The sequence below is a fragment of the Limulus polyphemus genome, unplaced genomic scaffold, assembly GCF_000517525.1.
Source record: "Limulus polyphemus unplaced genomic scaffold, Limulus_polyphemus-2.1.2 Scaffold1734, whole genome shotgun sequence".
NCBI lineage: Eukaryota > Metazoa > Arthropoda > Merostomata > Xiphosura > Limulidae > Limulus > Limulus polyphemus.
In genome coordinates this window covers 15,501-39,181 of record NW_013667344.1, presented here as the reverse complement: position 1 = coordinate 39,181, position 23,681 = coordinate 15,501, and the positions used below count along the sequence as shown (strand labels likewise).

The window sequence follows — 23,681 nt, the reverse complement described above, 5'->3', positions numbered from 1 at the left end:
TTCATGTACCTATGTTAATAAATATACTGAAATACATTAAACATAACAGTTAAACATGCACTATGCCTTGTTAAAATTTGACTACCAAGCAGAAAAAGATAAAAATATTTATACTTTAAACAACCATTATAATCTCACTCTACTATATCTAAATCTTAAGAATCCAAAACTGAATTATTTTTCTAAATAAGCACAGAAATTATTAACGACATTCAAAATTTTTTTAAAACAGCATATACATAATATGGCTAAGTAAATAAGAACTTAACATTCCATTCAAAACTTAGCAAAAATGTTCCTTGTTAAATCAAAAGATGTGTAATAATGCTCATATACCAAGCCACACAAAAAGGTTTAAGACAAACTAATTCTTTCAGTATTTGATGTCAATGCAACACTTAAATTTGCATGTCTACAAAATGACTATGTATTAAAATATACATGGATTTAAAAAAACAGTCTTTACACAAACAAGAATTGGGAAAGATACAACACACTGCTGAAAGAGACTCAGATAAAAGTATCTACATTTACAGCAAAGGAGCATTAATTCACTTAAAATGTATAGTAATTTAAACGTTGCACCAACAAATAACAATGTAAGAAAAATATACTACTACAAACAACAGTTACTACTTCAAAAGCCAGATTTGTTTTCACTTTTTAGATTTAGTTATGCTTCTTTTAATAATGTGTTTATTTTAAATTTATTATATTTCAGTAGTATTGTCATAATTCATCTTACACATTCACTACATTTTCCATGATTGATTTCCAAGTTGTAAATGATGATACTCTAAGACTAAGTGATCTTAATTCTAAACTGCAAGTTTCCTAAACTTCTTAATCTAATACTACACAGAAGTTTATCAATACTTTATAATAACAATTTGTGCATGCTAATGCAGTGGAGAAATACATGTTATAACTCTTTCTAAGGAAAATCATTCACTTAACAAGACTAAATAATGTACAGTCAAAATACATAATAAAAGACAGAAGCATAAAATGTTCTCCATGGAAGAAGAAAAACAGCATTTGAACAGAAAGAGACTTCAAAAACCATACAACAAATCAACCAGGAGCAACATATTCATCCATATAGTGAAGAACTGTCCAACAATAAAAGCCATAGGAATAAAATTTGGCATATTTTCTTGTACACAGATATACTGTAGAGCAGAAGTAAGGTCTTCTAACTGAAGGTCAAACAGATAAAATAACAGAGTACAGTTCTGTTACTCTGTGAACCCTGACTGAGTTCATCTTAAATGTAAAGACAAAGATAAAAATATACAACAGCAAACTTCATTTACACACAACAATCACACTTACAAGAAAAAAAAAGGGTAAATGCTCACAGTGAGAGTGTTGGACTGGAAAGAAAGAATTTAAGAACAAAACCTTATTAAAGAATACAATGTGCAATTATAATTTACAAACAACACAGTGTAAAAAAAAAGTTAATTTAAACTTCATTTAACGTTAAAGTAGCCCAAAGGTTGGCAGTAACTGCTGTCAGCCAGCTGCCTTCCTTCTAGTCAGCAGTTTAAACTTAGAGCCAGTGACAGATAGCCTTAGTTGCTTGGGAATAATACAAAAAAAATATAATGATCCAAAGATGAAAGGGCAAGTATGTTTGATGGCAATGGAAATTAAACCTGAGACTCTCTCAATTCAAGAGGCAACCTTATTGTTTTATTTCTCTTTGAACCATGCCTAACTAATAATCCCACCACACAAGTTGTAAGTCAATTAATAATAAATAAAGAATATATATATATATATATATATATATATATACACAACAAGAAATATAGTACTTATCTGGTCTTTTTTTTTTTTTTATGTTGTTGACTGTTGAAACGTAAGCCTACTTTTGAAAACTAATAGTACTACTACACTAATAATATTCTATTTAATTAAATAATGCCCTTAAGAATACAAAATAATAACATGCAAAAAGCAAACAATGTCCTATAACTATCATTTTTCTGGCTTTCTAACTATGCGATAAAAGCCTTTAAAAATTCAGCTAAGCTAGAACAAATTTTAAAACTGAACCAGGAAACAAACACTTCTCTCTACAGAAAACAATGCAATATAATATGCCATCTGATAGATTAAAAACTTCGGCTTTATAATGGTTTTAAATAATATAGTATAAAACATCAGAAAGAACTATTGGCAATTTGTGAAAGAAAGGATGTGACATATGGGCATAGCAAGTGGATCTGATTTTCCAGTTTACAGCTCTATAAACAAATAAGACTGAAGGCTATAAAAATCATGCTTTGCCTGGGTAATATCCATTTTATAATGAGCAATTTACAATAAATTCCATACTTCTCACAGGGGTGATAAGTAAACTAGAGAAATGGGAATACCTACAGAGCAAATGTCACAATTATCATACTCGGGGAGATTTAGGATTTCTTAAAATATTTCTATATAAAATTAACAACTTAAAACTTATACAATATTAAAATTTGATTTATTAACAATGTTTTGATACCAAGTTTATTTGTATACAATAATAAAGTACTTTAATTAAATTTTGAATTTAACTCTCAAAAGTCATGACATGTACATTTTGACCTGCTTGTAGCAAGAATGTTAGGTCAACAAAACATGAGTCACCATAAGTTTGAAACAAATTTTCCATGTCTTATCTTAAAAAATAAACAATTGAACACTCAAATGAAAATAATTATCACAGAATACATTTCTTTCAACTTGTAAACTTAAGTAAACATTGCATTTACTTGTTTCTACTCATCTTCTTCAGACAATAACTACACATTGTTTAGAAGAATGTTTCCTGCACCTACCTAAAATCCCTTTTTCACAACATGGACTTTTGTGGCATTTCAACATTTAAGTTTTTTTGAATAACCTATTCTTTGATATTGTTTTTCTCTGTCAATATTATTGTTAAACTTAAATTCTGATGTTACCAAATCTTTCAAAGATTTTATAGTTTTTCTTTTGAGTTTTTCTTGTTGATTTTGGCCATAAATTGGAAATGTCTTGAAATTAATGTTCTGCTTTTCTAATGTTTGAATTTGAATTTGTTTTAAAGGAATACAACCCATGTTTATCCTGAATATTCATTAATAAATTCAAATAATATTAAACCATCTTACTATTTTCAGGGACCACTGTGACTGTCAATGTAGCAACACTCTCTCAAAATGGTTTAATGTATTTCTGTATAATCATACATTCTAAAACTAACTAGTCATACCTTCAAAGCAGCTGCTCCTTCTTCAGCAATCTTACGAAGATAGTCATCTGGTTTGAATCCATTTACTTCTTGACTTTCAGATCCCCCAACAGTTCCAAATGCAGTGCTAGTGGATGAAAGAGCGAAGACTGCGTTTTGCAGATATGTGTTTAACCTAAATTATAATGGGATATTTGGGCAAGAGGGAGGTGGTGGAAAAGTAGAAAAAAAAGGGTGGGATCCATAAAAAAATAAAAGTTGGTGGGAAACAAAATAATCAAATCATGAAACCAAATCATAAGCATCTTCTCATGCAGGATAATTTAAGATGTGTAAAACTAATAAGGGTAAATCAAACCAAGCTTTTATATTGGAATACAAATCTTTAGTTTTACTACATTCACACTCAAGTAAACATAATCACAGCATCTGGATGTTACACACAAAACAAAATTCATAGTGACACCTTACTATTCCCCAAAAATAATTAGTAATTATAAAAGTATCATAATGACTGACACTCTTACCAGCCAGAAAAAAAAACTGTATACTAAGTCATGCATTTCCAAACTTTTAGTGAAAGAGCTCACAGAACATTCTGCATCCTGATTGAAGTCCCCACCCGGTGAATCTGTAGATACTGAATACCTTAACAGTATTGTTTATTTTTTTCATGTGCTATGGCACCCACTTTGGGAACTACTGGACTAGGTTACTGTATTACATATTCTAATTAATTTTTGCAGAAGCATTACCAAACCCAGTGAAAAGTCAGTTTTGATTTGTTTAACCCTTTCCAGACCAGAGGAGGTGTCTGCACTAGCCATCCCCATTGAAGTGGTAGACTAGATGGAAGGCACCCATCATCAACTTTTAGGCTACTATTGTGAAATTGAATTGTGAGATTTAACCATCATCCCTATAACACACAAACAGCCCCAGGTGCTGAGCAGAATTTTTTTTCTTGTGCAAACCATGGCATCTCTGTTACACAGTATGGCACATTTACCACTAGACTGTGGTGAGTTAGGAAGGATATCATTGATATTTTTTTTTCCCTTCTCTCAATGGAAATACTTAACCAAAATTTAACTTCGTACAAATTTGCTAAATAGTATTTGCAGGGCAGTTTCTCTTATGAAAATTCATATAATTTGATTTAGTATTTCTATCATTTTTAGATTAAGAAATTACAAAAATTTTGTAATGAGACACTGTGTTTAAAACACACTATAAATACTTCCTTTTGTATTAAAATTTCAATTATTTTATTGTTGATCATAAAGTTGCATCATATTTATTCAGTCAGTTCAGATTTGATTGATATTTATCAACATACTTTTGCCATTTTCTGTAATCACCACTTCCAGCTATCAATCATAAAAAAACATGGCAAACCTAAAGGTTTATCAGTGACCTACGACCTTGCTTCTCAAAATGGCATCACTGTCACCTTTGTCAGAGTAAACATAACAAATTTTGTTCACAATATTCTTGGTTGAGATCAATTTAGGTGTAATAAATAGTTTATTTTAAATAAATAATAATTTATTTTGTTTGCATTGTTTGAATACAATAAACTTAACAATAATATTTAACAAGTAAAGATGCGAGTCACTGGAATATCTTTCCTTGCCTACCTTACTTACTAAACCTAACTAAGCTTACATTATGTCTCTTGTAACATAAGAAAATTTATGTTTCTTTAAAACATATAATTTCACATAAACATTTGCAAAAAAGAAGAGAATGCTTGAAAAACTATTAAAAAAATTCCAGATCTGTGGTTTATTCCCAGATGTCCTAAATTTCCAATTAAGATTCCTTCTTTCACTCCTTCAAAAGATCCAGGCACCCAATATCTCATCAAACCAAAAATTACTGCTCAAATTTTTTATTTACTCTACATTGATTTAGATATTTTATAACCTACTTTATCTAATTGTATTTAATTATTAACTGTAGCTATTTTAAAGCTAAGCTTTATTCATAATTCTTCAAACCAAATGCTGTGATATTATAAGTGTGGCAATAAAGGGCTGTCGTAATAAAATAATAAAATCACTAATAGAAAATGTATGTCACATCAAAAATAAAAAATTAATAATTATATTTTCAAGGAATAATTGTTTCTAGCAAATAAAAGCCTATACTTTGCAATAAGAAGAAAAAGTTTTTAAAAAATCTATAATTGCACTAGAGGTGCACAAAAATGAAGGTTGGTAATATTTTTGCCATTTTTCTTACAGTAAATAAATGCTACATAAAGAAAAGGTATAAATTCTAAAGATTTTTAAGTTAAAAACTGTTGAAATAGTTGGAAATATTATTTTTATCTAAATCTTAAAATCTAATATAGATGTGTGCACTCAACACCTGAAAGGTGCTCACTAATTGTAATAGAGTTAAACCCGTCCTAGTATATGTGTGCATTGATGAGTGAAGGGCATTTCTGATCAAGAGCTTGATTTAAATATTCCAGTTGCTGACTATAGATCTCTGCATTGACAGTTTGCTGTGGACTGAAGAGTTTGAAATAAATCACTTCTTTGATGTCCCACCAAATGCAAAGCATCACTTTCTGCAGATGGAGTCTAGGTTTTGGAATAAGAAGTTGTTTTAGTCAAGGAATTCACAGAGAATCCAATTTTCATCACCAGTGACAATTCTGTCCAAAAATGGTTCATGCGCATTACGTGGCAGAAGAGACGAAGCAACATTTAAAAGTTGGAAATGATGATCATTGGAGAGTTCATGATGCACCCAAACACCTTCTTTATGGAATTTCCCATATTCCTTAGATGTTTATGCATTGTTTCATGAGAGACATGCAATTTCAGGGCCATTTTACAAGTGTGTTGCCTCGGGTTAGACTCAACAAGCATCTTCAGAGCATCAATATCATTTCCAACATGTCAGCCCCTGCCATCACAGTTTTTAATGCTAAAGTCACTTGAACAAAATTTGCTGAACCATCGTTGACACTTACGAACGTTCAAAACATTTCCATAAACTTTTTACATGCCGAATGTGTGTTTCGTCGTGTGGCATCACTATAAGGGATTAGAGTACAGTAAACTTTACACATTATATAGGCTATACTAACGTGACGTTTAGGTGGTTTAACTATTTTATACGTGATTCGCATTTTGTTGGGGTTGGGTAATAAAAGTGTTCCAAAACACGACATTAACTTTTTGAAGACCTAATAAATAAGTGAAAAGTAGTGCACACTATCCCTATTCTGATCCTTTTCAGTCATCTCCCACTACACTTTAAGCAGTTTGTGCATTTCCAAAGTATTCATATTCCTTCAGCTTCAAGAGACATTTTGCAAGTGATCAGATCTTCATCAATTTGTCCATTGAAATTAGCTTCAAATATTGAATTCACTCTAGTGAGCAGATCAACAGATAAGGCAATCTCAGATCAAGCTTACATGTAATAGTATTTTGTCTCCAGCCCCAGTATAACAGCAACCAAAAGGAAACTTCAGCCACACCCAGCACTGAAAATCTGAATACAAATGCCAGAAGAAAAGAATTCCATACTAATACAACACAAAAAGTGTTAGTAAGCAGCTTATAATATGTCTCAACAAGGTAAACATCCAAGAAACATGTACTGCAAAACAAACCTAAAAACATTATTTATCTAAAAGTTAGTTAGTTCCCCAAGTTTCTTATGCCCAAAGAATCAATTAACAGAATGTTCAAATTTTCCACAGCTGTCTGGTTCATATACACTGAGGTTCTATTGTAGAACAAGAGTATAAATAGTTTATGCAGTAAACTGGTCCCAGGGATTGTAGAAATGTACCAACAATCTCTTTAACAGAAATAAAAAATTCTCATTTACATAAACACACACACATATTGTTAAGACATATCAACATTCATGGAAAACAAAACCCTTAAACAGTTTCATTGTTAAATAAATTTACAAAATTTTAAACCACAAATGATTTTGATAATTCTCAAAATAATTTTAATATTTATCAATAGTCAAAAAGCTCAATTCTTAGTACATGCTTTGGAGTTGTACTAAAAATATGCTGTTTGCAAATCTTTGTTAGCAAGATTTTTTAAAATCAGTTATAATTACAATACCTTGTCTCTCCTGCTGAAGTGGCCTTCTTCCCTTCTAGAGTGGCAAGGTGCTGTTCCAGGGAGTCCAAAAGACTGCTTGGAGCCTAAAAGCATAACAAAACCATAAAATTGTGCACTTCCAATGAAATGGAGATTACTTCAACAGCTCATTAGAGGCTGCATAAATAAAAATTATCAGCATATCTAGTAATATTGTGTTCTCATCATTTAGAGTATCAGTTTCGTGTTCAACTAAACAATTGCATATGGATACGTGTAAATGGTTATTTATTAACTGAACAGATACGAAACTTTTCTTCTCCTTTGGAAAGAAATTTCATTCTCCACATTTAGGAGGGATGGAGTTAATTGTTATCAGTTCATATTTATTACTTTACTATATGCACATGCACCATTTAAACTTTCTATAACTGAATAATTTATTTTTGAGACAAAATTATAATATATTTTTGTCATATCTACAAATAATTCAGTAAGAAGACAAAATAGAGCAAAATTTGTGAAAGAATTCCAAGATGTTATCATGAATCTCAACTGTTTATTTCAGAGTGATAAAATTGAAAAGACAAAGAAAAGGAAAATCATGTGATTATAACAAAGACAGTTCATCACCCAACTTCAGGCTGATATTGCTAGTGTTGCTCAAATGCAAAGACTATGTGATGCTGTGCTTATGTTCCATGTTTTATGGTACCTAGGTTTCCCTTGTCAACAGAACAGATAACCCACGATCGAGGAGACAGAAAACCCATGATCAAACAGCCAAGTGAAGAAATCTGTAATATGAGGAACTGTGGGTCGAGCAGGGAAAAACCCTTGACCCAAAGACCAATGGCAGAAATCGTTCTACTAACATTGATAAACATCCCTAAATCCCTAAAGGAAAGACGAATGGAACAAGCTAAAAAAAAAAAAAGCAACCCACCGGACAAACATGATCTCCTCGCCAGGGACCAGGTAAAAATCAGGCATCAAGACAGAGAATATAAAGGCTAGATGAAATACTGGTGACCAAGAATGACGTAGTAGGGATGGAATAAAAGAAGGGTAGAGTGTAACTGGAGCAGCCACAGAAACCACAGTTGTGCCAGCCAGTAAGGAGCAACCAGAAGGACTTGACAGGGAGTGGCATGGATGATCAAAATCACCCTTGGAAGAAGAAGGATGGGAGGATAAACATACAATGGTTTTTGTTTGTCCAATCTTGACTGAAAGCATCAACAGCCAGAGCAAGTGGATGAGGTACCAGAGACCAAAATAGGTAACTTGGTATTGAGATATGTGGCAAATGCATCCAGGTGAGGAGTACCCCACTGAAGGCATAGCCACTGGAAAACAAGAGGATCAAAAGATCACTCTGTCAGATAATCTTTGTCAGGATGGAAAAGATGATCTTCAACAAGTTTGAATGCACCCAGAACATGGCATTCAAGGAGACAAATACTGTGCTTGTGGGCTCAAAAAAGATGATCCAAGGTTCAATCACAAAGAGAATGAGAACAAGTGCCAACTTGGTAATTGATATAAACTACCACCACTGAATTGTCAGAATGGATCATAAACAGACGATTCCTGGCAAGATGAAGAAAATGATCCAAAGCATGACATATGACCAGAACCCTCAGGACTTAATATGGCAAGATCTTCTGGCCAGAGACCACTGACCTGAAGCTTCCTGCTGATTGACCCACATCCCCCAGCCCTGAAGGGAAGCGACCATGAAGAAATGCAAATCCAGACAAGTACGAAGAAGCAGAATGTGCAAGTCTTTGTCCAACCACCAATGCACATCGCTGACAGGGAAAGATGAAGAGAAATGGGAGCCTCTAAGGGATCCGACGCAAGAGACCTCATATGTACTCGACCCAAGGGAATAAGAACTTCCATAGAAGACCACATCTCCAAAAGTGATAGAACCTCACAAACTATAAAAGAGGGAGCAGTAAAAGTGTGGAAAAATGAGAGGTCCATTGAACTAGGTCGATGAGGAGAAAGTTGAGCCCGACCGAGATGAGTGTTGAAAAGCACACCCAAGTGGACAAGATATTAGGTAGGTATAAGGAATTACTTTTTCAATTTGAAAGACAGGGTACAAACTTCATAAACTACCCCGTGATGAACAAACCAAAGATAGCACCTCAACAGATGAAATATTAGAACATGCAGGTAAGCATTTACAACATCAACCTTGATCCTCCACAAACTGGGAGAAAAAGCACACCTGAGGGTGAGAAAAGACTCCAAGGTAAACTGGGGTAGAACCAACATTTGATTGAGGCAAGACAAATCTATCACAGGCCACCAGTTCCTGGTTTTCTTGGATACCACAAACAGCCTGGAGTTGTTTGTAATTAAGCACAAAGCTATGCAATGGCCTATCTGTGCTCTGCCCACCACGGATATCGAAACCTGGTTTCTAGCGTTGTAAGTCCAGAGACATACCGCTGTGCCACTGTGGAGCAAACAGCCTGGAATAAAAACCTGGAGAAGGATGAGTGACAGGCTCAATGGCATTCTGGAAAAGATGTTGTACCACCTCAAACAGATATTGACTGGTGGTAGGATCCCAAGGCAATGGAGGAGGGGAAAGGAAGTGGATGATAAGTCCCTTGGATAATACCCAAAGAACCTACAGATCTGTGGAGAAAAGTCACCAAAAGAGAACAAAATTGGTCAAGCAAGTCCACTAGACCAGAACCCACGTGTTGGTTACACGTCCTTCCGAGTCGAATAATACAAGAGGAGGAGGAACCCTGGAGGGAGGAACAGTTAAGGGCTGAGAAGGAGTGGAACGGGAAACTATAATAGAAGCTTGTCTGGGCTCTAACTGAGACAAACAATCCACCAAAAAAAGAAAGGGTTGTTTATTGTCTCACCAATTCCACACAGGATTCCAAAGTCTCGGGAATATTACCAAAAACATACCACTGTAGAAAAGGGGCCATACATAAGTCCCAGAGATGAGTTGGCAGTAAGCAAACATGGAATGAAACAGCATCCCTCTCCAGGAGATCCCAACAACAGAGAAACCACGTGTGTAAGGAAAGGGCCAAAAAAGACAAACGTGTCAACATGGAGGTAATCAGAGAAATGCTATCCCTCAAAAAACCCTAAGGATCTCCTCGGAAAGGAGGTGGATTGTAGACAAGTACCGTAGCAGAGTTGACAGGGTAAGACATAGGCGGAGGAAAATTGAGTGTGGGGTATATGAACAGGATGATCAGGGTCTACCCCACACATGGGCAAAATCGATTCCAACTGTTGAGAATCGAGAAACGGACAGTCAACCTGATGGTAGTCCAAAGCAAACTGATCCTAAGCTAGTAGAGGGTGAGGCATGCTAGCTAGCACCATCAACCATCTGCGAAACAAAATGATCTGCATTAGCCTTTATATCCAGGGAAGGAGGAAAATCAAATACTGATAGGAGATGGTATCATGTAACAAAGAAGGAAGGGGATCATATGAAATCAAGCAATGGATAAAACAGAACATACCTGAGAAATTGTGTCTCAAAAAGCCATATCAGGCCTATCTGGTTCTGCAGTAGTGACATAGGAAGACACAGCAAAATCAGGTGGAGGAAAAAGGCTGTCAAAATCCTCATCAAACCAAACAGGTTTGCCATGTTCAGGAGGAATAGGGGCAACATCAGGAGAAGCAGGTTGACTCACATAACAATCAATCTCATGGCAGATGAGAGTCAATAAGCCCATAGACGTGTTACCCCATCTATAGTCTACGTGAATGTGCTAATAAAAGGTATGACCTCCGAAGTGGTAACTTGTCCTTTGGAATTCATTATGTAACAATGTAACATAATGTAACCATTTGATAAAAAAATTTAAAACCTAGAAAAATAAGTTATCAGTAAAAGTGAAAGAAAATGCACCAAGTTGAACAAAAAAACATGACTGAAGAGCACAACAAAAAACATCTTGACACTAGCACTGCCAAATGAAAAGTGATAGTTCAGTAGAATCAAATAGAGGGAATCACATGCATCAGGATAGTGTGTAGCATTCCTATTGGTGGAGAGTTGTCGCATGATGATTTACATGCGAGATACAATTGCATCATTTGATTGTAAGGTACGTGGGAGCTCAAGACTTGTGGCAATGAAAAAAAATTGTTTGCATATACAACTCAGCACTGAATGAGAATAGCTATTTATGTGAGTGGAGGTAATGTACCATATCGGAAATATCTTTCACTTAGCAATAAGCGAAACAGTTTTTTTCATTTCTTTTGTTTTTAATTTTACACTGATGAATGGTCCCAGCATGGCATCACCAGCAAAGACAAGTTTTTCTACAGCAACTTTTACACAACTAAAATGATTTCAGCTTAAACTTACACTACATCTTTCATCTTTTGCCATTTAATCTACTAAACTGTTAAAGCTTTCACTGTGGCTGGGATGTATATTTCCCAATGCTTCCACCCCCTCACACTATGACTGGGACAAATGTTTCTCATTGTCATTCAGAATTGCTGTGCATGATGTATGGGAGTAAAGTGAGTTGGAAAGTATTTATTGGCATCCCACCTAATGTTGATATATCATTTCCCTCAATGTTTTCCACTCAGCCCTTTAGTAATCAACAAGATGCGCAAGTGTAATGTACGAGAACTGCATACAGACCATGCCCGCATCACAAGAGCGACGAGTAGTAACCCTAATTACTATATAAGTATGCTCGATGCACTTGACTCAGATAGGTTAGAAGATTGTGAAAGTGAGTCAAGTGGTGTTAAAATGCATGATGATGAAGAGGCAATGAGACAATGGGATGCTAGCTCTCCATCTAGTGATGACAGTCAAGAAGATGAACCTGGACCCAGCAGAGGAAGGTGTAAACAGCATCGACAATAAGAAGCATTTGTCCCAGTTGCAATGTGAGAGGGTAGGAGCACTGGGAAATATACAACCCAGCAGCAGTGAATGGGTTAATTCCCCATTTTTTTTTATTCCTAACATTTATCATAGAAATAGAGAACAATTAAAATATGCATTAAAAAATTCTATCTTATTAATTTTTAATTAGCCATTTACAAGTAATTTTGTAAACAAAGTGTTTCATTGTTACACATGTTTTATTTATTACTTTTTTTCTAATTTTCACCATAATACCAGCACTCAAATGAAAAAAAACTGTTACATGTGATATCTGTAACAAGCAATATATAAATAACATTACGTTAAACAAAATTACAGAATATGATGCATCTAGTTCAGGTTATATTGTCACTTTTAATTTTGATGTCGTTTACTGGATGAAAAAATCAGGAAGCATTGAAAAACAACATTCCTTTCTTAGGTATAAAAGCCAATAAACAAACAAGGGATGAAAGTGTAGAATTGATATTGCTGTAAAAACATGAAAGGTGAACTCAAAAACAAATTGCAGACCACTTCAAATGGCTTCATTCTGATTATGAACCTGTAACCCAATTAGCTGTGTTAACTCTCTCTATGAGCTCGGGCAAATTGACTGACAATATAGCTTCTTTGTACTCGTTTAAAGTCATTATAGTTTTGACACTACTAACTTTTAACATAGTACATGTATCTTCACAAAATTTGGCGGACTTTGAGTAAACATTATAAGTCTTTCACATACAAAAAATCAGATTTTTAGTGAAGTATTTTTAATAAACTAAAAAAAGAATACACCATAAATACATTGAGTCTTTTTTTTTTACTAGTCCGAGTGCAATGTGATTTTCATGTTAAGATTAAAATACTTTTTTCATCTTAAAAATCTAAAATTTCATTAACTCTAAAACCTAAATACATGTCAAGTGTTTGTTTTCAGTAAAACTTTATATTTTATCTGTTATTTTCTAACTCTATACAAGGTTGGTGAATTTGACCGACCTTGTAACCAAACCAAAAAAAAAAAAAAAATCAAAATAAATCGATATTACATGAAACTACATTAGTTTATCCTTAGTAGCTTTAAACTCATAACAGTGTTCATCTATTTATACTTAAATTTTATGCTTTTATTGCCCTTTCAATTATGTCTAACTACTGTTCATGCTATTATAAGTTGTAAACTACTTGGGGAATGTGGAGCTCACGTTATGCTATCAAGTTAGATTACCAACGAGCTACTCCAAGCTGCTTGTGTACACACCTCATGAAACATTTTATTATATTATCATTTACTTTACCTAACCTAAAGAGATTCCTATTTTTACATTTTAGCTACTTTTGTAATAATAAATAAATAAATACACATGAAAAACAAGAAATAAAATACTTACTTGGGTCTTCTTTTTTTTGCTGTCGACTGTCAATGACATTTAACCTTACTTTTTTTTTAATACTAATGGTAGTAATGCACTAAATAATTTTTGTTTAATTAAATAATACATCAAAGAAAATAGAATAATAACATGCAAGAAGCAGACAATTCCCCTAACAATGACAATATTTCTGGCTTTCTAGCTATGCAACAAGAGCCATTACAAATTTATCTAGGCTAGTCAATATGTTTCCCATGGGAACAAAGCTTGTATTAAAAGAGAAATTGACTATTATCTGTTCAGAAAGTAATGTATGTAATATAATACATCATTTGATGGATAAAAACCTTGGCTTTCTATTCGTTATAAATAATACAGTATTAAATGTAACAGAGTATGATTAACAAATCCTGAAAAAGAGGATATGATAGGTGGGTGTGGCAAGATGGATCTGATTTTCTCTTTGATGGCTCTATAACCAAACAGGATTGAAGGCTATAACAATTATGGTTTGTCTGAGCGATGATAATTTTATAGTGACTAATTTACGTTAAATTTTGTACTTATTGGAGGGGTGGTGAATAAATTAGAGGATATGCCTAGAGAAAAAAATGTCATTTCTCACACAAGGGGAAATTCAGGATGTTTTACAATATTGCCTTATAAAATTAAGAACTTAAAACTTATATACTATTAAAATATGGATTATTAGCTACAATTTAATGCTATACTAATTGGTGTAACATAAACAAAAAGTAGTTTAATTAAATTTTGAATGTAAGTCACTAAAAACCTTGTGACCTGCACAGTAAAGGATGTCCATGAAGACAGGGTAAAAACTCTTACAATGTTTCAAAAACACTGGATCATTTGCAGGTCATACAGGTTGTTTCAGAACCTCAAATATTGTAAATATCATTACAAGGATTATCATGAGCCTGAGGAAGTCAACTGGATGTACTGTTGCAGAAGTTGGAATGAACCATACGAAAGTGTATTGTATCTTGAAAACAACTAAGTATGAATAGTACAAAATGCATGAAAATCACTTCAACCACAGATACCATTCACAAAATAGGCTTTGAAACAATAAAATATGAATCCAAACTACCAATCAGGCATCCTGTCTCTGGTGAAGCAACATTTTGCCTCAACAGCCATACTAACCACTCGCAACTAATCGAAATAAAATCCCCTACTGATCTCTTCTATCAACAAACAAGAATTTGTAAGAGATGGTGCGGTACACCATGCTTGAAACCAAAATCATTGTTTCATTCTTTCTGTGGAGTATTTTAAATGCCAAGACTATCTCAACCTTCTGGAAAATGTTCTGATGCCAGAGCTAACGTGAAGGACTGTAATCTACCTGGTTCAGAAGGACAAAGCTCCCAGCCCCCCACTAAATTATAAAAACTTTAGTGAACGTAAAGAAGAATGTAATTATATATTAACCATGCTATAGACCTGCTGTATCTAGTGCCAATGAGGCTTTTCTCACAATACAAGGGCACATTAGACCAGCTTAGATACAACAAAGATATTTGTTGTCAAGATGCAATTTATATCATAAATTGCTTATATAATTTATGATGACTGAATTTACGTAACCAAGTGATAGATAAAAATCAAGATTTGTTTAATTTGCAATAATTAATTTTACTTGAAAGCCTCATCAATGCACTAAAACTTTCACTTTCAAGGGTCACTAATATATATATGTGTGTGTGTGTGTGTGTGTGTGTGTGTGTGTGTGTGTGTGTGTGTGTGTGTGTGTGTGTGTGTGTGTGTGTGTGTGTGTGTGTGTGTGTGTGTATCACAAAAGAACATCAACATATTTCTATAATGAAACTGGATATAATATATTGAGAAATTTATTTACAAAATCAAATTTGATTTGTTTTTTAGGAAATAAAGTCCAGAATATTCTATTTAATATTAAACAACATCATATTTTTACAGTAAAATTCTACAAGAATATTTTTAACAAGATTTAAAGCTAAACATTTTGACCACAAAATAAGGATTACCTAAGTGTCCAAAAGATTTTCAGCCCTTAGGCACATATTCTGTATCTCACAATTAAGTTGAAAGATTTAAGAGCAAAGATCACATAATCTACACTACTCATCAAGCTTAACACACAACAAATCTTCATACTTCTACAAAGAGTTTATATCAGTTTTTTCAATAAATAATTATATAGACATTTTAAATTAATAAGGAATTAAATGAACAAGGATTGTCATGAGCTTAAAACTTGATGTAGAATAAAATCTACCAATACGTTAAATAATACAAATTTTAATGAATGAGATATGCCAAACACTATAATACAGAAACCACAAGTGCAAAGTCACTTATAATTAAAAGTTTAAACAACAATGAGAAAACTGTATGACAGAAACCACGAACTAAATGAATAACCTATTTCTAATCATATCTTACCTTTGTAAGGTCTGGTATATCACCTTTATCAATACCAATGTTCTGAAATAAAATTTTTAATAAACATATAATTAGAATATATACTATCATTCTAATACTTCTGTAAATATTTCTAAAGTTTCCCTTACTTACATTTTTTACATTGATATCAAAGTAAATGTGATTTTAATCGGTCAGTAGTTTTCATATTCACAAAAAATATTTCAATCTTTAATGTTATACATTGATTTTCAAAGAAATAATGTTTTGTCTTTTCAGAACTCTGAAATTAATACTAGACTTTCATATCCTCTTTAAACAGAATGAAATTAAACAACACATATTTACATATACACTGATAGCTACCTTAACACACACACAGGTTCTACAAAAACAGCAAACTACCATTCTAAGAATAAACCTAACTGTTGAATGTTTTTTATTGAAATTTTTTATGACCAGTTTTAAAAAAAACACATAAAAATGAAAAAATCCAATTTTTCTATGTAAAACTACTCTACTTTTTAGTTTTGAATTGCAACATCAAAGATAAAAAATTCAAATACTTACAAACACTTATACATGCAAGGTCTTTTTTATGACAGTAATTAAATCTCTGAACACCAAAGAAATTTCATAATTTCCTTGAATCGTACATTTTTACATCAGTTGCTAATTCAGTAACTTTCATTTTTTCTTTTAAAGACTAAAATTTATTAATTTAGTTTTTTGAATTTTCCAGATACTTTGTTAATGATTAACACTAGAATAAGGCTCTAAAAAAAGTATTTCTACTGTCAGCTAAGATGGAGCTGAAGTAGTTCCACAAGACATATTTCAAGTAAGAAACTCCCTAAGTTTATAAAAGGTAATTCAATTACAGCATATTATCTAGTTAAATATGTAAAATGTAGGATTTTGCAACTGGTTAGTTGCTTTCAAAATTTACTTATACCACCAGCAAAATTAAAATGGAAATTTCAACTAGTATTGAGAGTAAATAAGAAAAAAAAATTTCCACTATTTTAGTTACATTATACAAATTACAATAATTAAAACTAAGGCTTCTTGAACACTGATATTACACCTTGCCATTACTTATGGTACCTCAAAATAATACTATTCTTAAACAATAGAAATATTAGAATTAAAATTTTGACTACTATAATTCATAATTAAAACTAAATATAATCTTACTCCTAATAAATTGCTCAACAGTCTTTCTTAGCAAGTTTCTGAAAAAGAATTTTTTTGAATGACTAAAAATTGATCTCTTGTATAAGTAGTATCTTCTTTTCTTATGGTTAAATACCCTAATGCTGGTTATCTTTATAAATCATTGATGGTAAATATAAATAAAAACATATATAGTTCTGTACAGCTTTTTTCTACAAATAGAAGAAACAAACCTCTGCAACTTTCAGAAATTCTGCCACTCTATCCATACGAATCAGAAACTTTTTATAAATGTCCAGAGCTTCTCGGCAATGTTTCTTGTTCATGTCAAAATATTTTTCTGTGGAAAATAAATACACCTTTGTGTTAAACAATCAAAAAATACACATGCATAATCCTAGCTAATACACATAAATAGTTAAGGACCCCACAGTCATATTTGTAGAATTATCTATTTATTTGAATATGCAAAGTACAGATCATGAAGTTTATCTAGTAACTGACTCAACCATATAAATGCAGATGAATGGTCATATCATGGTTAGTCCATATGATAATGGGTTGAAGCAAGGACCTATCCAAATTTCAAAGATGTATAATAGTGACTGTCCATCTAGCAAGGGCATCATTATCAAAGACCTTCAACCACATGTTCAAAATTATCTGTAAACAGAATCTATCAACTTTAGCAATCAAAATGGAATACATCATTGACCACTAACCACTGGTGATTGACTAATGTTCAAAATTACTGGACAAGCTTAGCAAGTTCAACAAATGTTAGACTATGTTCCAAGTGACTAATTCTTATAGTAATGGTCAGAATTTGACTCTCCAATCACACCATGCAAGGGACATTACATGTGGTCCTGACAATTAGACCAAAAACTGCTTCAGTAGTAGGTAGAACATAAACTGTATATAGAAAGTAACTAGAAATTCACACAACCTGCTTGTGTGGTTCTAACAGTGCATACTGAATATTCTTTTAGTACAGATTGGGCCCTTTCATTCCTTTATAATGATAAGTTATATTTAGTATAACTTAAAATTGTTGCCAATCAATGTCCATCCCAAACTACATTAATACCCTAGTGGACATGGACACAAAGATAATGCAACTGCCACACAGCCATTATTTTGACAGTCTACGCTGCATCAAGTCCAGGCTAATTCATAATAAAAAATGATCCAACCCAATATCAGGTGAGGTCCTATTAAAATGCCAAAGTAATGTAGTAAACATACAAGAAAAAAAAGGGAGAACTTTAACTTCAACTATTCTACAGAGGTTGAGTACATTTTATTATTTTATTTTTGGAGTGTCACCACATCATCATAGTCCATGTCTCAACATCTGGTCACATTCTATATAATAACAGTCTTTCTTGACATTAGCCCTGCAGTGGTTTCCATTTCAAATCATTCCAGCTCAAAAATGATGTTCAAAGCACACCACTCATTCCTACATGATTTCCATAATCAATCTACTGTGAAAGAACAACTGTTTTTCACTGCCCTTTTCAACAATTCAATCACATGAATACATACACATTATTTCTGATTACATGACATGTATGTCTCCATATGGATTAGCATTAATATCCAATACATACTCCATCTGTTTCAGATATGCAACAGTTGAAAGAACATACTGTGGAAGTAACTTGCATATATGTGACTTATATTACTTTTTCAGAATGAGATCCTTATTGATTATCATTGTGTACTGTTGCTTATAGCATGTGGATAATTTTTGCCAATGACCTTTGTGTTTATGGATTCCCATTTTTTACAAGATCTTACACTTCCAGGGAATACAGCTCATTGCTGATCCATTACTGAATGGTTGTGGTTTCCCAAGTTGATCTGTATTCCTTTGTTTTCCAATGCTCTTAAGTACAAGGAACATCCTCTTGTAAATTCTAAATCCCTGACCCAAACACATCTTTATGATCTGAATCTATGAATACTTTAAAAAAGGTTGTTACATGCCATTCCTAAAAGCATATTCAAAATCATTTTAATATAACGTACTCCAAGTAACAAAAAAACTTTCACAGCTGCTACAACTAATCCATATTTGGGATTTTTTTAAAAACAGCAATATTTTTATATGCATTCTTTAAATTACACTTATTCTGAAAAAATAAAATACACTAAAACGTGGTGAAATAAAGACAAACCAGATTTTTAAAAATTATAATTATAAAAAAAAGTTTTCATAAACAGATTGAATACAAGTGTAACCATAAGCTGTCCATAAGAGAAATACTGTTTATTTAAAAACTCAGATTCAGATATTTTTCCCCATAGAAAGAGTGTAATAATTATTTTAATACTCATAAGGCTTAGTTATGTTAGAGTTCAGTTGGAATATCAAGTGCAAGTAGTATTAGTCCACAGAAAAAAATATATTAAAATTTCAAGGTCTACCTTGAGTATATGATACTCTGGAATTGATAATGAAAGAAAAAGATATTTAGCAAAAATCAAAACTGAATACATTTGTGCAAAAAAAAAGAAGCAAAAACAAATTGGCAGAAGTGTTAGAAAAAAAAAGTTAAAGATAACATAAATATAAGCAAAACACAATAAACATATCAATTGGTTTAAGTATCCATAAAAAATTAAGCTTTTAATAGGCTTAGAAGTAAGGAAATAAAGTCTTGGGAAGCTGAGATTACAAGAATTAAGAGTTTGGGATTATGTTTCTACATATCTAGAATGTATTTGCTGTATTTTTTGTTTTTAAAAACTAAAATGTTCAACATGATTTTCCCCTCACATAGTAACAATGTATTGGATTGGTTACATTCTTATCCACAACCTAAGATTAAGAAAATCTTAATATTTTTACAATATACTCAAACAATGCATAAAATAATCATAGTAGATTCAGCTAACAGTAAGGTTTTTGTAAAGCATAAAAAATGTAGTATGTTCAACTAAAATACAAAAACATACAAATGAGGTAATCAAGATAAGAGCTTTCATATTCCATCAGCTGACATCTATTTAACTAAGTGAACAACAGTGTCTATCCCAAACAAATACAGGTACTTACCTAACAGATTAATAATACCATCATTGTAACAGGCAAATAAACGTATTAAGTCTCGGAAGAGAAGCATGAAACAAGACTTAATAACAGGGTTGATTAGATCACTGGATGTGCACTGGAAGTTAAAAACAAACAGAATTCTCAGCCTTTGTACTCTCACTCTCTCTCATACACCATTTTCATTGTATAAACACTTTTACATAATAAGCTTCACCTGTAATGCTTATTCCTGAATGATAAAACTAATTATAGATAATACTTTTTGGAGAACTGCAGCTATAAACTTACCTCAACTAAAGAACAAATCAAATCATCTGATTTTATGCATACTACCTGATGATGACAAAACCTTGTCAAAACGTTGTACATTTGCTATTATGTTAAACTTATATTAAAGTTTTTCTTCATTACCCATTCAAGCCGTCTCCAACCATTATACTGCCAGAAAGTACCTTTGACAGTCAACATTTCAATACTGCTAAAAGGAATTATTATTTTTCAACTAAAAGATTTTTTAACAATTTGTAACAATAGTAATGCTTTTAGGGATAATGTTCAATTATTCATAAATAAATTGAAAAATAATGGTTATAAAGACTTCCAAATAAATAAAATTTCCAATCTTCAGAACAGAGACTTTGTTACTCAAGGTCATCCTTGACTTATAAGTAACTAACCTAAAAATATTTAGGGATTTGTTAGGTATACTGTAATGGAAATATCAATTTCAGGTAGGTGGGCTTGTTTCAGCTCACCTGGTTTATACTTGAACAAATTTCTTAAGAGAAAGGCAGGAGGATGGGGGCTTAAAATCTATTAAGATAAGGGTTTTTATTTCTGTTTGACATCACTTTGTAATTATCAAATGAAATGGTGGAAGTTGGGTGTCTCATAAATTATAAAAATTTAGGGTGGTCTATTTCTACAAGAATATTTTGGCTTATTTGTTCGGGTGATTTGCCTTTTTGTACATCTTATATGAAAAAAGGGTGGAGGTTGGGAGTTTTATATTGTAAAAATTTAGAGTGGTCTGTTTTTACAAGAATATTTTGGCTTATTTGTTGGGGTGATCTGTCTTTTTGTACATCATATAATATGAAGGGTGGAGGTTGGGAGTTTTACATTATAGACATTTAGGGTAGTTTATTTCTACTTTAAGGTTATATTTAAATATTAAAGGTAGCTGCCTTCCCACAACTGGCAGCGGACAGCAAAAAAACAGTAGGAGTTGAAATATTGTGAATTCAAGCACTCAACTTCTAACCCTCAACTGATTCTCCATAATCGCTGGTTAGTTTGACATCTTTGTTTGGATCTTGTCTGATAAGATGGAATATCCCAACACATTTGCTAACTATGGCCACAGACATTTTTTATTTTGAGTTAATGATGACAACAAGGACTGGTAATTGGAAATGTCTCACTATGAAAGTTTTATTTTTATATATACACTATCTGACTGCTAACATATAATGGTTAATGTTAATTAATTTTTCATCTCAAAATTAAATCTCAAAAAATGTTTTTTGAACACGTCTTCTAAAAATTCAGTTGATAATGTTAACAATATATCTATAATGAAGGTTTATCCTTTTTCTAGTATTTCATGAAAACATTTTTTGCATATATTTGGTCATTTCCTGTAAATTGTCCTCAATTATAATTTTGAATTATGTATATTTTTAATCTTATGTCCAAATCTTCTTGAAAAAGTCTTTAGATTGAACTATGCGAAAAAACTGGTTCTTGAAGAAATATTACATGGTCAAATGTCTAACCATGTGATTTATTAAATGTGTTGGTAAAGGCAATAAATTTTATTGTGAAAGGCAAATGCATGAAGGTATAAGTTTTCTTAAAATATGCTTATAAAATTTTTTAATACGTTTTTAAAAATCGCTTACCTACGGTGAAAAACATCAATAATAATCTATTGTAGCACCATCTATTATGCTGAGAAGATATTTCAGTTGTTTTTGACACATACACTCTATGCTGTTTATCATGTAATATTATATTTTTCCTGATTTAATCTATAACTGTATTCCAATTTTCCTGAGTTTCAAAGAGCTTGTTGTAAGTATAATAAATAAAAACTAACATACGATCCAAACTTGACTGGGATTTGAAAATGAGACTTCCACGTGATAATCAAGCACTAACCACTGTGACACCAAATCTATTTATTTGAATTAAAAAAAAAAAAATTCAAATCCCATTTGTAAACTATCATGTTATTGTTGTTTTTCATAATATCTTAATTTTTTCTTAATATTGTAGTATCTTGTTCTAAATATAAGTTAATAATTAAAGAAAAGTTTAAAACTCTTTACTTGACTGGGATTTGAACTCAAGACTTCTACTTGAGACAAACCTGTGAGTCAATATGAATGTTACAAACAGACTCAAGCATTACCAACAAAGGGAGCATTAACGAATACAGATAATGGCTTTATATATATATCATGAATCATATGTTTAACTTCCTCTTTTGATGTTTGCTTTCATAATGTAAATATATGTATTCTAATAAAAACTTTGACACAAAAAATAAACCTGTTACAGTAAAACAATTTGCCATTGCACAATTTTTCAACTCAGAAGAACAGTTTTTTTTTCCTTATGAAAGCTGTAACACTTTTAAATTCAATACAAAGTAAAACAAGCCACCCCCAATTTAAACTAATTGATGAGTAAGTTTTTCTATATGAAACACACCTGTACACCTTCTATCCAAATATTGTGTTTGCTTTTTTGTAGTAGAGTTGTAATAGCCAAAGCACTATTATAATTTTTACCTTGATTTTGTGTTATGCTCTGGAATCATGGAATGAGTTCAAAACCAGTTTTTCTAATGTAGAAAACACAATATTCATGATATTTTGCTTTATGTTCCAATTGCAGGTATCAACCTGGTATCAAGTCCTCAATCTTACTGCTGTGCCACCATGAGGCACTCGAGAGATAATAATTCAGTGCTTGATATGAACAAGAAAATGTTTTATTAACTCTCTCAATACGGGCTTAGTCAATTTGACCAACCACGTGACCTTCTTGTACTCATTTAAAGTCTTTATAGATTTGATGCTACTAACTTTTAATATAGTCCATGTGAAAAGTAATTTTAATGTTAAAATTAAAAATACTTTTCCTCATCTCAAAAATCTCAAATTTCCTTTGTGTAATCCCTAAAACTTCCTAAATGCATTTCAAAGTTTTTTTTCAGTAAAATTTTAGAGTTTATCTGTTATTTTCTCTACCCTATCTCAATTTGACTGACCTCGTAACCAAAACAAAATCGAAATAAATCTAAATTAAGCTTTTTTCTTTCTAGAATGACTTCAAATTGTAACACAAAACTACATTAATTTACTTTAAGTATCTATAAGTTCGTAACATTATACATCTATTTATAATTAAATTT

General features: G+C 32.1%; 1 protein-coding gene across 3 annotated transcripts in view; it reads right to left on the bottom strand.

The window, feature by feature from the left end:
- Nucleotides 1-23,681, bottom strand: part of LOC106464751 (phosphatidylinositol-binding clathrin assembly protein-like) — a 59,698-nt gene that overhangs the window by 23,974 nt on the left and 12,043 nt on the right. For 2 of the 3 annotated variants that reach the window (XM_022392545.1, XM_022392546.1), the window contains exons 6-10: nucleotides 20,261-20,372; nucleotides 17,427-17,533; nucleotides 16,039-16,080; nucleotides 7,336-7,418; nucleotides 3,248-3,401 (exon numbers count right to left, since the gene is read on the bottom strand). In XM_022392545.1, the coding sequence (XP_022248253.1) occupies nucleotides 3,248-3,401; nucleotides 7,336-7,418; nucleotides 16,039-16,080; nucleotides 17,427-17,533; nucleotides 20,261-20,372 (498 nt within the window). The remainder of the gene's footprint in view (nucleotides 1-3,247; nucleotides 3,402-7,335; nucleotides 7,419-16,038; nucleotides 16,081-17,426; nucleotides 17,534-20,260; nucleotides 20,373-23,681) is intronic. The other variant, XM_022392547.1, reaches the window with a different exon arrangement.